This window comes from Chelonia mydas, chromosome 11 (genome assembly GCF_015237465.2).
Source record: "Chelonia mydas isolate rCheMyd1 chromosome 11, rCheMyd1.pri.v2, whole genome shotgun sequence".
NCBI lineage: Eukaryota > Metazoa > Chordata > Testudines > Cheloniidae > Chelonia > Chelonia mydas.
In genome coordinates this window covers 55109746-55127795 of record NC_051251.2, presented here as the reverse complement: position 1 = coordinate 55127795, position 18050 = coordinate 55109746, and the positions used below count along the sequence as shown (strand labels likewise).

General features: G+C 40.1%; 1 protein-coding gene across 1 annotated transcript in view; it reads left to right on the top strand.

Moving 5' to 3' along the window:
- Window positions 1–18050, top strand: part of DNAH7 (dynein axonemal heavy chain 7) — a 287995-nt gene that overhangs the window by 269277 nt on the left and 668 nt on the right. The window contains exons 55-63 of the mRNA XM_037913207.2: window positions 1524–1685; window positions 2732–2932; window positions 4042–4203; window positions 10008–10193; window positions 10974–11111; window positions 12627–12857; window positions 15435–15587; window positions 16401–16578; window positions 17717–17820. Of these exons, the coding sequence (XP_037769135.1) occupies window positions 1524–1685; window positions 2732–2932; window positions 4042–4203; window positions 10008–10193; window positions 10974–11111; window positions 12627–12857; window positions 15435–15587; window positions 16401–16578; window positions 17717–17820 (1515 nt within the window). The remainder of the gene's footprint in view (window positions 1–1523; window positions 1686–2731; window positions 2933–4041; window positions 4204–10007; window positions 10194–10973; window positions 11112–12626; window positions 12858–15434; window positions 15588–16400; window positions 16579–17716; window positions 17821–18050) is intronic.

Here is an 18050-nt window from a genome sequence, read left to right as displayed (position 1 = left end):
ATCCCCACTCACCAAGCTGTAAATATATCCTGCAGTTTGTAATAGGACATCTACAGCCTCAAACAATAAGCTGTTTGGAGAAGTCTTTTTAAATATTCAGAATTTTACAGTACAGGATTAAATGGGTGTGTAGCTAGAGCCAATGGCTGGCTGGTATGAGATTAAGTTGAACTGGAATGGAATGAAAAGAAGATTTGAGCTGGGTTTAAAACACACTGCAAATTAAATGTTTGAAATGTATATGTAGGTGTAAATCCTCATTTCAATCCACATATCTCCCTGAGTATCAGATACCTGTTCATGAAATGGTATTACTAGAAAAACCAGTTTTCAGGCTTTTCTTGATCACATCTTCCATATTTACTAAAAAAGAATAGGCCTGAGAAACTCAGGTGAGTCTCAAGATTAGCTTTCCCCTCCCGTTTGTTGATGGGAAACCCAGGGTCTTACCTTCTTTCCCCCTTCTCTCAGTCCCTTCAAACACCACCCCTTCATCCATGAAGCCTCAAGACTGGAGGCTTCATGGATGCTACTTTTTTAGTTGACCAGAGGGGGTTAGCAAGTGAAGTGAAGCACACTCTACTTTACACTAAGGGCAAAACGCACTGCCTGACCAGCACCTTTAGTCCTGCCAATCCAAGTTCCAGAGACCATTTACACTGCTAGGCTGACGCACCCTTTATTCTAAGTATAATTGCTATTATTATTTTTCGGTATTTGTTTATGGCGGCATCCATGATAAGCAAGGTGCTTTCTAGACATACAGTAATAGAAATCATGCCCCTGCCATGAAGAGTTTATAATCTAAAAGATATTTATCTTAATATGAAGTTTTTATGTATCATATGGTTTCCTTCTTTAATTGGGGAATTTTAATTTCACATAAGAGAGAAGGGGAGGCAGAATTTTCCTTGTAGAATGTTAAAGAAGAAACTTTACACACTAAAACAAGACTATATAGTTTTATAGATTTTCATGGTGTGGGCAGTGTACAAGGAATTCCTGGGTTCTTTGGTGTCTTCTTTCCACTTCCTGCTCAGTTACTTTAACCATCTGTCCTTTTCTCTGCATGTGCTACTGTGGGTCTCTTTCACAAATCTACCTTTCTCTACTCATCTGTGCCTGTCTCATCTTCTTGGCTGCTTAGACTCTCAGGTTTCCTCTTTCTTGTCAGAAGTAGTATCAAAAAGGAAGGGTTTGATAGTTAGGCCAGTTCATATGGAAACTGAAAACCTTCTGCCTTTAGAAACCAAATTAAATCTAGTTTACAATCCCAAAGATGCTGTCCTCAAAACAAACTAAATATGGTTTCTTATCCAAAGGTGATAAGATTTTTCTAGTTTAGAAATTTTTTATGTGTAGAATTTACTTAATACTTTTATATTATTTAATTAGTTTGAATTTAATGTGGTTTTATACTTGTTTAACAAACAAAAATGTGAATGTTAATTATGTCAGTGTTTGGTGTGTTTCTATAAACTTTCATAATATTTTGTCACTCTAAAAGTGTTCTCTATGTACAGGGATATGGTGGATCAAAGCTGAGCTCTCTGTCGCTGGGACAGGGCCAAGGTCCTATAGCCATGCGAATGATAGAGAAGGCAGTAAAGGAGGGCAGCTGGGTAGTTCTGCAAAACTGCCACCTAGCAACTTCATGGATGCCAACACTGGAAAAAGTCTGTGAGGTAAAAATCACTCATATTTTCTTTTATGAAAACTTACTGCCTGATTCTCAGATCCACTCTGGTGTGCAAAGCTGCCAGAAGCCTACTTAACTTACTCCTTGAGGATTCCCCTTAGAGGAATCCCCTCATACTGGTTCTGCACCAACGCTTATCTCCTGACTCCTGGTGTAGGAGGTGTTTTCCGGAGAAAGAGTGTGGACCTGAGGCATCTCCTAAAGAGCAGAGGTAAATTTAGAGTAGCCCTCAGTCTTGCAACCACCTTTACCCCCTTCCTCCAGCTACATTAGTGGTATTTCAGCTGCAGCTAAGGATGTAGTCCTTGGTGTTGAAAGTCACATTTAATATTCTTATGAAAATAAACCAGATTTTCTACTCATTTTCTCTGTCCCACACATCTGAAAGAGATATCATATCTCCTGCAAATGCAAATGGCCTCAATCCTGCAAAGTCTTACACCATGCTTAAGGTTAAACACACATGTAAGTCCTTGCAGAAACTGGGATGTTTAGGAAGTTTGCACCTTTGCCCAGTTACAGAGCTGCAAAAGGGTATTCTAGTGGGTCTCTTCTCTGCGAACCATACAGTATCTTACCAAATCCAAACAAAGTCCATACTGAATTTCAGATGTTTACCATCAGCCATTTTGACTTTAGAACTGTTCAAAATAAAGTTGTAGGAAGATTTTATTAATGGAGAAAGTACAAATTGTTTATATTCTTCCTGTACTTAGATATGGCTGAACTGTTTTTGCTCATACATTCCATAATCATTTACCTTCATATAGAGACCAACCGTGAAAAATTTTAGCCTGAAATACTAAAGATTCAGAGAGTTATGAGTAAAATAGAGCAGTTTTAGAATGGCAACTGTCACACATAACTGTGGCTACCACTATAGTTATGCTTCAAACTAGTAATTCATAAACATCACACTGGTGTATTTTCACAATTTACAGATTGACTTGCTTAAATAACAAATGTTGACATGTACAATCCTTATTATTCCTCTTGGGTTTCATTCATTGTTTTGGTGTGGTTTTCTTTTAGGAGCTGAATCCTGATACAACACATCCAGATTTCCGATTTTGGCTCACCAGTTACCCATCTCCAAATTTTCCCGTCTCTGTCCTTCAGAATGGAGTGAAAATGACCAATGAAGCACCGAAAGGTTTACGGGCTAATATTATCCGTTCATACCTGATGGATCCAATCTCTGACCCTGAGTTTTTCAACAGTTGCAAGAAGCCTGTTAGTATTGTATTATTAGCCTTGTTACTTCTGTTTTTATTACTTATAAAGCAGTTAACGTAAACCCTAGCAGTTATATATGTGATTGCTGGGTAAAAACTACCATATTAGTCTTCCTGCACTGCAGTGAAGTTGGTTTTGAATAGTGACTTCACTGAAGTGAATTTTATTAATATTTTATTTTTATTTTACTACCAATTTCGCTCTGTCTCAGCAGAGATTTTGTGGTATGCCATCAATAATACAGCTTTCTATTTAAGAAGCCAGAAGCAAGTTATTTCCTGATACAAATCTGCAAGGTTAGGGAATCTTGTGGCAGAATTATTAACTCAGGCCTATGCTGTTCAGAGTCATATAGTTAATCTTAAGCATAAAAATTTTTCCTTCGTAGAACTTTGGGAGCCAAACGATTTGACAGGTTGATTGATAGGAATCATGAGTGCCCTTTTTAGAATGACTAGTCAGACTGGGAAACCACCTACTGTTTCCATAATTAGGTTTTACTTTGTGAATGTTTTGGCCTAAAATTGTTTTGCAGTATTTTGCTATAATTAAAAACGGTAGATAATTGCTTTTAACTGAGATTGCATGCCTTGCTAAGTTTTCTCAATTAAAAAACACAACTTCTTAATTGTAAAGATTTTTTGAAAGATATGTCAGGACCAAAGCCTATCTGGATCATAAAAAAGTAAAACACAGTAGAACCAATGCTTTTCTAAGACCAGAGCAGCAAATAAGATTGGGGGACTATGTGTGGATTACATATACATTGCTGCTGCTCATATGTACTGTATAAAAAGTCGTAACTGGATTGCTTCTAGGTTACTTGAAGCATTAAGAAAATTTTTAAAACCATTGCTTGTGACAAAGGCATACATAGTACAAATTGATGGCTAAATTCTGAAGGTGTGCCTGGGCAAGGTCTGTAATAAAACAGAAATATATATAACCACTGTGGAGGGTCCAGGTTGTGGAGAGACCGCAAAGGGGGATTCTACACCTATGTGTGCTAGAGAGATTCTTTGTGCTGTTATATGGGTTTTGGGGAAGTGAAAGTGTTTAGAGCATATTCCATGGATTATATTCTTATTGTCATGTTTTGTTAAAAGGCTGAATTCAAGAAGTTGCTGTATGGCCTCTGTTTCTTCCATGCATTGGTTCAAGAAAGGCGGAAATTTGGGCCACTGGGTTGGAACATTCCTTATGAATTTAATGAGACTGATATGCGAATTAGTGTGCAGCAGCTGAACATGTTCCTGAACCAATATGAGGTAAAGTAATGGATCACAGAAAGGATGTTACCCATTTTGCTCTGTACGGCACTGTAAATGCATGCAACAATACCTTCTCATTAATTTTGCTCTTACAAAATTAATGGAAAAGATTGTACAAGAAAGCTTATTAGATAGTACTTCATAAAAACAAAGTTCTAATTCTGATTATTAAGGTGTCAGTATTTCTGTTATAAGCCTGTATTTTCAGGGATTTATACGGACATCAAAGTTCATACCAGTCCAGAAACTAATTCAGAAGATATTCAAACCAGATGTTATTCCATGCAAAATGGAACAGGTTTTGTTCTGCATATTCAGTTCACTCTTTGGCACCTTTATCTTGTCCCTGAAGGCCTTAAAGAGATGCTACCAATACAATAATCATATTAGTGTCTGAAAATGTTGTACCAAATATTATTATAACTAAATGTGGCAGGCTCAGCAGCTAGGGACCTTGATTAGCGTTTAGTAATTGGAGTTCTATTCCTAGCTATGTCACTGACCTGCTGGGTAAATCTGGCAAGTCACTCCCACTCTCTGAGCCTCTTTTTTCTTGGGGAGGGCGAGGGGAGGTAGTGCTTCATAGGGGCTAGAGCTCGGGACTGGGGCTCAGGAGATTCACTGGCCTGCTGAGTGAGCTTGGGCAAGTCATTTTCCCCTTCTGTGCATCAGTTTCCACATCTATAAAAGGGGATAATCATACTGACCCTCCTTTGAAAAGTACTTAGACAGTTGTGGATGAAACATTCTTTATAAGATTTAGATTTTATTTTATTATAAAAGAGATTAGATCAGGAAAAAGCTTTTTTCAATGTTTTCTGTTGGTTTACATTGCATTAGACAGCACTTTGTGTTATAGTCAGTTTCACTGTGGTTTTGTATTGTTAGTTCTCCCATTTGCTTCAGTGAGTCTTTCAAACAGGGACAGCAGAGAGAAAAGCATTTAAAAATACAGGAAAATGCAACTGTAAAATCAGAAAAATTGATGGAGGAACTCAAGGGCTTGGTGTAATATCTGGAAGTATTTTTAAGGGTTTTTTTTTTTTAAATGTAGTAGATTTCAAATTGTAGTATTCTTGGACTTTTGGGCATTTAGGCTCTGACTTTGGAAGTTGTTTGCTGCTCTCTTAGAAGCTTCTTGTATATATGTCCTCCCCATGAAAAAAATGCTCTTCTGTCGAACCTTAATTTGTTACTATTGTATTTCTAAAACGCCTATACATAGGCTTATTTCATGGTCTACAAAGGGGCATTTTTATGCATGCATATAAGTTTAATGAGCTGCACAATTTAAAAAAAAAATCATGAAAACCTAGGGCTGGAAGGGACTGAGAAGTCATCAAGTCCAGCCTCTAGCATCATAGCAGGAGCAAGTAAATCCAGACCATCCCTGACAGTTGTTTGTCCGATCTTGGTTTAAAACCCATCAATGAAAGGATTCCCCCGTCTCTGTTTGGAAGCCTATTCCAGAATTTAACTACCCTTGTAGTTAGAATGTTTTTCCTAATATCTAATCTAAATCTACTTGCTGCTCATTACTTCTTGTCCTATCTTCAGTGGACCTGGTGAATGATTCGTCACCGTCCACTTTATAACAGCTCTTGGCATGTTTAGCCTTGAGAAGGGAAGACTGGACCTGATAACAGTCTTCAGATATGCTAAGTTTTTTTTAGCCTTTCCCCACAGGTCAAGTTTGCTAAACCTTTTATCATTTCAGTTGCTTTTCTCTGGACTCTCTCCAGTTTGTCCACATCTTTCCTAAAGCATGGTGCCCAGAATTGGACAAAATTCTCCAGCAGAGGCCTCACTAGTGCCTACTAGAATGAGACAGTTATCTCCTGTGTCTTCCATATAACACTCCTGTTAATATATCCCAGAATGATATTAGCCTTTTTTTGCAACTGCAACAGATTGTTGACTCGTATTCAATTTCTGATCTGCTCTAACCCCCAGATCTTTTTCAGCAATACTACCACCTACCCAGTTATTCCCCATTTTGTAGTTGTGAGTGCATTTGATTTTTCCTTCCTAAGTGAGCTTCTTTGCATTTGTCTCTATTGAATTTCATCTTGTTGAATTCAGAACAATTATCAATTTCTCAAGGGTCATTTTGAATTCTCATCCTATCCTCCAAAGTGTTTGCAACCCCTCCCAGCTTGGTGTCATCTGCAAATTTTATAAGCATTCTCTCTACTCCATTATCCAAGCCATTAATGAAAATATTGAATAATACTGGACCCATGACTGACCCTTGCAGGACTCTGCTATATAACCCTTCTGATTTGACAGTGAACCATTGATAACTACTCTTGGGGCTCTCCCATCAACTTCAGTACTCCACCTCCCTGAGAGATGGAAGGTAAGTCGGTGGGAGAGCGTCTCCTGCTGACATAGACACTGTGTTAGGTTGTTGAAGGCTACATCGCTTGGGGTGTGTGTGACTGCAGAACTGGAATTAATTTGCAACCTGGACACCATTAAATTAGGCTTGAATAAAGACTGGGAGTGGATGTGTCATTTAACAAAGTAAAACTATTTCCCCATGTTTTTCCCTCCCTACTGTTCCTCACACATTCTTGTCAACTGCTGGAAATGGCCTATCTTCATTATCACTACAAAAGGTTTTTTTTTCTCTCCTGCTGGTAATAGCTCACCTTACCTGATCACTCTTCTTACAGTGTGTATGGTAACACCCATTGTTTCATGTTCTCTGTGTATATAAAATCTTCCTACTGTCTTTTCCACTGCATGCATCCTATGAAGTGGATTTTAGCCCACGAAAGCTTATGCTCAAATAAATTTGTTAGTCTCTAAAGTGCCACAAGTACCCCTGTGGTTTCATAACAGTGGTTAGAAGTATGAGATCTAATACTGATCTCCATTCTACATATTTTTTTGAACCAGAAAATACTTGGAATAAAATCCCTTCCCTCTGTGCCAGGCTGGAACTGGTTTATGTTCCTATGTGTAGAAGGAAGATGTTTTTAAACTTCTGTATGACACGTTGTATGTATTTAAGTAAAGTTGGCTGTTGTTAAAATTAGCCCAAATGACTATCTCAGTCAGCTTCTACCTGGGCAGTTAAAAGGCAGGTGGATAAAATGGGATGAGGGACTTGACTTGTGACACTGTGCTGAAAAAAAGTATGGATGACTCTCTGAAAAGGTTGACTTAGTTTGCATAGCTAAAAAGTTTGCAAAAGGCTACGATCACTCTTGCCTATATGTTAGTTTCATATGTATTATAAATGAAACACTTGAGTTTTCTTATTCCTATAGGAGAATTCAGTTGGGTGACTCAGTGCTTTGACTGCTGAACCATGAACGATTCCCAGATACTGGGTCCAGATACTGACCACAGTGAACATCTATCTGACTAGTTGGCTGTAAATGTTTTGAAGTGAAATGCATTCATTGATTTCAGGTTATTCTCAGTAGATTTGAGTCTATTTAAATTTCCAACCTCACATTTTGACAGAAGTGAAAGTTTACAGAAAGCTGTGACTTGAAATTACAATAAGAAATCAAGAAAACTCTTTTTCACACATTTCGCCCCCCCCTACTTCTCCCCGCCCCCAGTAATTGTTGGTTTAATATCCAAGTGTAAAAGCATAAGGAAGAGAAAAATGTTTACACAAAAAAACCCTCTGTATCAAAATCTAGCAGGATTAAGTGCCAAAGTGTTATACCAATAAAATAAAAACCAGCAGGATCTTATTAAAGGGAATAAGGCAAAATGCCCCATTTATTGTGAATACAGAAAGAATCATAGTAAGCAGTTAGTTATAGCTATAACATTCCATTCAATTTCATATTTATTCACACATTCATTCATACACACATACAAGGCAAGGTTCTGCAAGGTTGTTATCATAGTTACCAGCCTTAGAGTTCCTCCTGCCACGCCACGAGGAGGGAGCAGGGCCTTGTCAGATGCTCATCTGATGTCCTGGAAGTTGGTTTGCAGAATCAGACCCTAGAGTTCTCAGGTTCTAGAGTCCATTTTTATAGGAATTTCTTCCTATGTCAGTCTATGGGAATTGCTTCATCAGGCTGTTGCTGAATCAATCAGCAGATGGCACATTCCTGATGGCTCTGTGCTGCCAGATGTTATCTTGTTCTTGGTTCTCCCATCCTTGAGGCTGTTGGGTGGATTCCAGTCTGCCCTCCGGGGGTCCTCTGGTTGTTTCCACTTGACGCCTTCTTCAGCCGATGGACACTGGATTCTTAGGAAGAAGAAAAGGAGTACTTGCGGCACCTTAGAGACTAACCAATTTATTTGAGCATAAGCTTTCGTGAGCTACAGCTCACTTCATCGGATGCATGGTGGGATTAACCTGAAATCATTTTGAGATCCAGTTGAGATTTTTTGAACTAGAAATACAGATTTTAAAAAGAAAAAAAATTTTTCCTTTGGAAAGGAAGGCTGCTGGTAAGCAGGTTTCCAAGTAGTTCGAGGTTTTTTGCTTTGATTTGGGCCCAGAGCAGAGACAAGGGAATTGTCTTTTTCTGTAGGCTGACAATCACTATCAGAGAATAGGTATTCTATTCCAGCACAGCAATATTTTACAGCCAAGTTTTGTTTGTTTATTTCTAAACCTCGGGTGTAAAGTTAGTTAAAAACAGAGAGGTTAGAATGACAAAATCCACGGCTCGACAAAAGCTGGAATTAGCCAGATTTCAGGCTGAGGAAAAACAAAGGGAACATGAAAGACAGATAGAACTCATGCGGCTGAAGAAGGAGGAGAAGGAAAAAGAAAGGGAGGCAGCGAAAGAGGCAGAACAACACCAAGCGGCTGCTCACAGGAGAGCTATGGAGGCAAGGGTCAAAGAAATGGAGGCAAGGGCCAAAGAACTGGAGGAGATCCAATGAAGTGAGCTGTAGCTCACGAAAGCTTATGCTCAAATAAATTGGTTAGTCTCTAAGGTGCCGCAAGTACTCCTTTTCTTTTTGCGAATACAGACTAACACGGCTGTTACTCTGGAACCTGGATTCTTAGGCTGGCACCTCCCTGATCATTCATTTATTATCCACACCAAGCATCCATCCACATACATGCTCTATCTCTATTTTAATCACAATTGTTAACAAAGCGAGATGAATACAACAAAAGGGCGGGGAGTCTCTGGGTGCTTTTTCTGTTGTTACAAAGTATTGCTTTGAGTCCCTCTCTGTGTCAGTAGTTGTTGTTACAAAGTATTGCTTTGAGAACAGACTCTGTCTTAGAATGTACTAACACAATTAGCAGCTTGCAAGTTTCACACAGAGAGGGAGAGAAACAGTAAAAATAAGAGACCAAAAACCAAGAGACCTCTTAATTAGTAATACCCTGGAATTTAAACTATGGGGAATCAAACTTATTTGTGATTTTTAATATAGAATTTCTTTAATATGATCCACTATAACAAAAGTACTAATAGATTATTTTAATTGCATCACTTGGTCTAGTCTTACTATGCTGTACAAAAAGGTGCCATACCCAGTGTATATTGGGTGGATACTGACAAAGCATAGTTATTATCTTTTACCCAACCATTATTGGGTAACTTAAGCTGTGTTATAAGTACACAGGCCAAATTCTGCCTTTGAATAACATCAGTTGCATACAGTGGGGAGCAGAATTTGGCCTAATGGCTGAGAAAGGGGGGAATTTTGGTGGAGAAGCTTAAAATATCAGCCACGGAATAATATTTAAAGTGAGAATTTTGTAAATCTTTCAAATAAAATACAAAAGCTCAAGCACAGCTATGCTGACAAATGTTAAGCAGTTATGCAGGTAGCCCCTTGGTTTTATGTTTCAGGAGCTGCCGTATGATGCCATACGCTATATGACTGGAGAATGCAATTATGGTGGCAGAGTTACTGATGATTGGGATCGGCGCACACTCCGTAGCATTTTAAACAAATTCTACAATTCTGAAATTGTTACGGACTTAGAATATAAGTTTGATAACAGTGGTCTTTATTTTGCCCCGCCTGAAGGAGATGTAAGTATTTTAAAATAAATGAACTGAGCCATAGACCAAAGTGAACATTTAATGCACAGCAGCAGAGGCCACATGGATAGTTAAGGCATGGCAAGCTAGTGCAGGGTGAAGTCACACCCCCTTCCCCTCCCCCCAACCCCACTTTGCCATGAACTAAATGTTGGTGTAGACAAGCCCTTTAGTTTCCACTTCTGTAAAATGTGGAAAATATCGTCCGCAATGTAACTTCAGGGTCTGGTATCTAATTTGTGATATTTCTAAGGTGCTTATTGCTGCGATATCAAAACACTGAATTCATAAGAATTAAGGATAGATTTTTTAAGGTATTTAGATGGCTAGTGGAATTTTCTATGAGTGTTAGGCTCTTAGATGCTTTTGAAAAATTCCACTAGGTGCAGAAATATCTCAGAAAAAGCTGGGCCGTTGTCCTGTTTACACTAGCACTTTTAAAACACCAAACCTGCACTGAGATAGAATCCTGCCACTACCTCAGAGCCTGAGGTGCTCAGCTTTCATGATGATGGGCATGGTACAAGAAACTAATTAGAATAAAATTCTTCTCCTAAATTGATGCCCATTGCATTTGGTAAATCTGGCACTAGATGATCTATTTGCTCAGGACGGCTGGACAGCGAGGAGATACTGCTTGTTTTGTTGGGGTTTTTGGTTTGTTGTTTGAACTGTACTGATCACTTTAGAGGCATGTAGGGGTGTTTTCTTTGAGCTGCAACTGGCATAGACTGGAGAGCCTTTTTAACCTCCTGTCACTAATCTTTTAAGTACCAAAGCTACATCGACTATACAAAGACCCTTCCGTTGAACCCTTCCCCAGAGATTTTTGGGATGAATGCTAATGCTGATATTACCAAAGATCAGTCAGAAACTCAGCTGCTATTTGATAACATTCTTCTTACTCAGGTATGTAAATGACCATTATGTCAATTCGTCAGTACATTAAAGATACTACCTACCTACTGTACACGTTACTTAAGTTTACTGTTCGGCTGTGCTGTATTTAAAAGTGTTCCAGGAAGTTTCATATCATTTCTCTGTGTCCCCACAGTGATTACAAAACTCACTGTTCTTCTGGTGCTTCATTTTCTGGAAGATACTGAGTTAATCTTGTTTCATAATTTTGTGAATTGATGTTACAAAGAATTATTTTTTTGAAATGCAAAGGATTGAAGGCGAGAGCACTCAGAGCACTAGCTGAGCTGAACATTCCTAACGAACGTTTGTTCTTGGTATTCTAATGTAATAATCAGTCCCCTAACACTCATTATTAAAGCTGTAGGTTATTTTCATTTTGTTCTTATAGGAGGAGAAGAATTACTAATTTGGGCCCCAATTTTTCATAGATTTAAGCATATGCATGACTTTACTCACAGGACGATGGCTGTTGCTATCTTCGCAGCATCAAAGAGCTACTTTCTCATGAAGACACTGCAAAACATCCTATTAAATGACAATCTGTCCATAGCCTCTGCTTGCCAGAAGTTGTGAATGAGCGACAGGGTCTGGATCACTTGATGATGACCTGTTCTGTTCAGTCCCTTTGGGGCACTTGGCATTGGCCACTGGCGGAAGATAGGCTACTGGGCTAGATGAACCTTTGGTCTGACCCAGTCTAGCCATTCGTATGTTCATTTGTCAGCATCCTAATGTGTACAGTTGGGGGAGGAATTGAAATGAAAATATTTGTAAATGGTTCTGTTCTGACTACCCACATGTGCTGTGCTCTGTTCTATGTGAACTCTGGCCTGGCCTCATACTTATACAGTTTCCTTACTTAGTGCATAGAAAAATCTTCATGTTTACATCAGCAAGTCCCATGTTTATTCATTCACAAAACATTTGCAGCATGTTCATTTATCACCTGTGTAAGATCACAGACTGGAGTGAATCACCTGGGGGAGGAGGAGTGCGAGGCTCCCTCTGTTTTCATTGAAGTCACTGGGCATGTTGACTTGAATGGGAGCAAGATCTGTCTTTTAATCTCCCTGCCCATTCACTTCTTGACACATTTAGGCTTGATCTTTCATGACTATCAACAATCCTGGGTGAGAATTGTGATGTTAGAGTTTGTGATCAGGCAAATTCTAGAGTAATTCCAAACACACGAAAATGCTGAATGAAAACCCACTTTGCCACTGATATAGAACGAGTAGGTCATCAGAATGGTCATTGCCTAAACATACTTAATGGGCAGGATATTGGTCCTTTGGACTAAGCGTTTTGAAGGTGTCACATATGCTACACTTACAAATGGGGAAATCTCCAGTTTGGTCATTGCACTGCGTGATTCTTTCATCCCAAGATGTTTTTTTGAGCAATAAGAATATTTTTAACAATACTGATTTAATTAGTTTCTGTGTTTAAATATTTACTGGTATGTATAAAGAGACCTCATTTTTAACCTTTGGCTGTTTATAGTCTCGAGCCTCAGGTGCTGGTGCAAAATCAACAGATGAAATTGTTAATGAAGTAGCAGGTGACATCCTGAGCAAACTTCCCTCAGACTTCAGCATTGAGGCTGCAATGAGGAGATATCCGACCACCTATACACAGAGCATGAACACTGTACTTGTCCAAGAGATGGGTCGATTTAACAAGTTACTGCAGACAATAAGAGACTCCTGTGTTAACATCCAGAAAGCAATCAAGGTACACCGCACCAAATATTAAAAAAGCAAATTATTAGGGGCTAAATCCTGTGAACTGTTGCGCCATCACCTTCAGTTGCAGGATGGAGCCATCTGTCTGATGCACTATGACAGTTCCTATATTATCGACTGTTCAACAGTCCAGGTGCCAAATGGATGTAATACATTTGTATCACACAATTGTCTGTATGTACAATGGATGAGCAAAATACTGTCCTGCATAGTGCGGAGAAGCCATACTCGCCTTCTGTGTTAGCAGGTTATAGCTCTGGGGTAATTTTTTTTACTGGTCCTAAGCAACTTAAGCATCTAGGTCTCTTCTGAAAATAGGATTTAGGTGGACGTAGCTGAAGTGGAAGTTATTACAGTAAGATTTAGGTGACACTGAGAACCCCTGCTCAGCTGCTGCCTAATCATGGAGGACCATAAAATCCCTAAGAGTTTGAGTTTTCACTGTTACTATCTCCTAGGTGCCTAGCCACATAGCATGAGGCACCTATTTCACGCTTATACCCCCACAGGATGCTCAAATGAGACTTTTCCATACCTGCCTGACCAACAGGGCCCAAACTAGTAGGCATTCTTAGACACACAAGCTCACACAGAATGAAAGGGGACGGTTCCTTTAAACCAGCAGTTTAGGATATTCAAGTGGGATGTGCAAGACCCAGATTGGATTCCCTGTTTGAAGAAGTGATGTGACCTTAGGTTTCTCACCTCTCAGGTGAGCGCCCTAATCACTGGACAAGTGTTGGGCTTTCTCAGTTTCTCCTGTTTCAGCGGTTCCATGGTGTATTAATAGTAAAACATATTGAGGCAGAGAGAAAGCGAGAAGGGTGCTGTCGTCCAGTCTGAACTGTGAACCTATTCCTGGAGTTTGGGGCAGCTGCCCTAACTGCTAAAAGCCAGCCTCTGCTTGCAAAAACAAGAGCCATCACCACAATTAATGCATAGCAGTTAGGGGACTCACCTAAGATGTGGGAGATTTGTATGCAAGTCCCTGCTCTACCTGCCTTGGAGCAGGGACTTTTACTTATCTCTTCCTTCCAGGTGAGCCTTCTAATCCCAGGCAGGGGGTGTCTCTGAATCCCTCTTGTTGTAGCTGTTTCACTTTGTATAAGTAATTAGAGCAGGCAAGTAAAATGGATCGCCCACATCACTGCCCAAACCACCAGGTAGTAGAGTCAGTCTCTCTAGCCCAGTGACTAGTTATGTATACAAAGCGGAACAGTTTCAACAAGAAACAGAGCGAAAAATCCACTGGATTATAGGCAATAGCTTGGTGGTTAGGACCTGGGCTGTAGGGATTTGGGCAGGGATTTGACCCCCAGGTTTTCCACTTCCCAGCTGAGTACCCTTATCACGAGGCCAGGACATCTCACAATCCTGCTCTACTCACCCACAGCTGCATTTATCTGGTTTCACCACATGCCTGTTGTCTCAGGCCCCACAAGGGAGGCAGAGGTATTGGACTGCCTTCTTGGGCGAGGGCTTCAGCTTGTGCAAGAGTGCTGAGCAGCTGTGGAGTTGCAGCAGCACTGAGGAGCTTTGTTCCTGTCTACAAGCAGAAACGGCTGGGCCTAAGAGACTTTTGGCACATACGGGTTAGTGGTTTTGAAAAAGCTCAATGGCACCTTTGAATATCTGGCCCAAAGTTACTTTTGAAAATGGGATTTTAGGTTCCAGTGTCACTTTATCCATGGACATGAATGTGATTTCTCCCAGTCAGTATGAATTCACTGCAGGATCCCACAGGGAAAGCCAAAGGGTTTGGGAAGCGTGACATCTTGTCTAAAAACACATATCAATATTTAGTGAATGTGGCAAGAAAAATTAAAGCTAGTTTTGGGTGTAACAGCAATTGGGATTGTTGCAGAGGAACACGGAGGCACCGCACACAAGCTGCTAAGTGCTCTGACCTAAAATGAGAGTTGAGGGTGCTCAGCCCTGCATTGCCTTGGGCCCTTAGCAATAGTAACTTTCAACTGTATCAGCATCCCTTTTCAAACCTTAGTTTAAATAGGCGACAAGTCAGCAGGGACAGGATCAATACATGTCAAATAACGAAAGGCATAGGGGTAATGCAGTGGGGACTTGGATTCACATAATACAAGGTCAAGAAGGCATTAAAAATTTGAAAGGAAGTTAAAGTGAGTAAAACGGAAATTCTTAGTCACACAGACATAGGTATGGCACTTCTGAATATTCAGAAAGGGCGGGGACATTTCTATTGGTAAGGAGAACATCCAGAATAACAATAGGAAGGCTTGCCAAACCCAGTAGAGCATTGGAAGGGATATAAACCCTCACATTTCAGGACTCTAGGAAGAATCTTTCCCTACAGGCTATTTATTCTATAAGGGCGTCTTGAACCTTTCTCTGAAGCACCTGCTACTGGTCACTGGTCTGACGCAGTATGGCAATCCCTATGCTTTTCGGTTCTCTCAGTCTGGTGTGGCTAAAACTTGAATTAGAGCTGTTGGAGTAAGAGCACAGGGTTTTTTTTGGGGGGGTGGGGTGGGGGGGTGTCTGAGCAGACAGGGCAGGGTAATTGTTTCCTTCCCCACATCTGCTTTAGGGACTGGTGGTGATGTCCTCTGAACTAGAAGAAGTGGTAAGTAGCATCTTGAAAGGCAGAATTCCAGGCATGTGGATGAATAAATCTTACCCAAGCCTCAAACCACTTGGCAGCTATGTGAATGACTTTCTTACCAGATTAAAGTTCTTACAGGTGAGCACACTGTGTTTAGGCAAATCTGCTCTTGATTGCTATATAATTTTTCTCTCGGTGGCATGTGAGAATAGAAACACACAAGTATGTATTTTGCACAATGACTGTATAAGGAGTTTAGTTTGCAATGGTTGTGTACAGCAGTCTGCTCATCAGTGCATATAATAAACCACTACACTTTGTTATGTACCATACCCCTCATTAAGATAGCTGCTGTCTGTTAAAATGCCTGCCTGACAGATGGGCAATATTGGTGCTCACAGTGGATTCTCTAAAGGCCTCTTAACTGCCAACTGTTCCTGGCACACACGGTGTTGCAGCATTCAGTGAAGTTTAATAAATAACAGTGTTACATTTATTAAAGCGTAAGAAGAAAATACTGTTGATGGACCTTTCCACTGAATTGCTGAAGTTAGGAAATCATTTTAATGCTCACTTTCTAATACCCAATACTGTACTTACAGAAAATTGCTTGGGAATTTGATGGCTGAGGAGAGTAGCCACAAACTATGGAGGCCTTCCCCTCTAGGTTGCTGGTTCACATAAAATGTGATTTGACACTGACTAAAATGTTTTATGATTATGTGATTCTAAACTAATGCTCACATTAAAAGCCACTTGAGGAACAGTAGCCAGTGGCATCTTGGACAACGTGGTCGTTAAAACAGTGTTTTTGTTGGCTGTCTAAAATCCCACTGGCTTCTGCAAAAAAAGACAACTTTTTGTGATATGGCTTTTACTACTATCCTAAATTACTTTTTGCCTCCTAATGATTTCAAGGTACATTTTTTCTCTCTCGTTTTTCTGCTGTAGCTATGGTATGAACATGGAACTCCACCAGTCTTTTGGCTTTCAGGATTTTTCTTCACTCAAGCCTTCTTAACCGGTGCCCAGCAGAACTATGCCAGAAAATACACCATTCCAATTGATCTACTAGGGTTTGACTATGAAGTGCTGGAGGACAAGGAATACAAAAATGCTCCTGAAGATGGTAAACAAACCAACTTTATTAGCCACCTACACTGGTGTAAGAAGTGTTATTTAGGGGTTACAGGTAGATACATTCCTGGCATTAACAGGCATTAAGCACTTAATGCACAGAATCCTGGAAAATATAAGCCACAGTGGAGGCTTGCACATTAAAGGCATAGAAATGACAACATTCAACAAAATTCCTTTTGAATAACTCTAGTAGAACATCACAAATTAAATATCAGCAAGACCATTCAGCTTATCTAGTGTCTGGTCAGTGGACCTCCTGAAGCAGGATTGTTCCATACCCTATGTTAACTGGGGCAGATCCTCAGTGGAGCTATGACAATTTACACCAGATGAGGATCTGGTCAAGTGCTTTACCAGTATCTACCACTGGCCTTAAGAAACTTTTCCACTATCTAACAGATCTCAAGTGATATTTATCCTGAATTTTGCTGTTCTTCATTTCACCCTATCACTTTAGTTTTGTGCCCCAGTATTTAGAACATTTCACTAACCCAGCCATGGGTCGTGACTCTGTTTTAATGGGGTCACCAGGGCTGGCTTACACTTGCTGAGACCCAGGGCTGAAGTTGAAGCCCAAGCCCCACCACCTGGGGCTGGAGCATGAGGGCTTCAGCCCTGGGTGGTGGGGCTTAGGTTACAGGCCCCCTGCCTGGCTTGAGTTTTATCTTTGAGTAGCTATTAAGTGCCAGCCAACATTCAGAGAGTTGGATACAGTATAGTTACTAAGAAATTAAGTGAACATGGAGAATAAGGAACCAAAAAGACCATACCCAACTGAAGATTGCCAAACTACACGGAGGGACGGTCAAGGGCTGTGGCTGGAGTGCAAAGTAATCAGGGATTATGAGGAAGGAGGCATAAAAGTCAGCCCCATTCCTACTAGGGACTCCAACATAGCAAGGCTACCCCCCTCAGAGGACATGGACAGTCTCAACTTTTGTACCACCTGAGGGATACTGGGTCAAAAAACTGGCACACGGATTTCTGTATTATTCAGTTGCACGAAAGCCTCCTGCATGATCTAAACAGTGTATGATTAAAAAAAGTGGACCTAATTTCACACTGACTTCTAGTACGTTTTGGTTTCTGTGCCCAAACATCTTTTTATAACTTTCTGCTTAATTCAGGGGTCTACATTCGAGGATTGTTCCTGGATGGAGCTCGCTGGGACAGAAAAACTAAGAAGCTCGCAGAATCTTATCCGAAAATCCTCTATGATACAGTACCTGCGGTCAGTGTGTGTGTTAGACTACTCTTCACTCCAGACCTAATCATATGACAGTCTAACATGGCAGGCTTAGCTTCTCACAATACTGTTTTAAAGGAGTACAAAACAACACTTTTTTTTTTTCTCTAAGTAAAAGCTTTTGCCATCAGAGCTACCTCAGTCGCTGTCACCACATGGCCGTGTGGCGACCTATATATATATATATATATATATATATATATATATATATATAT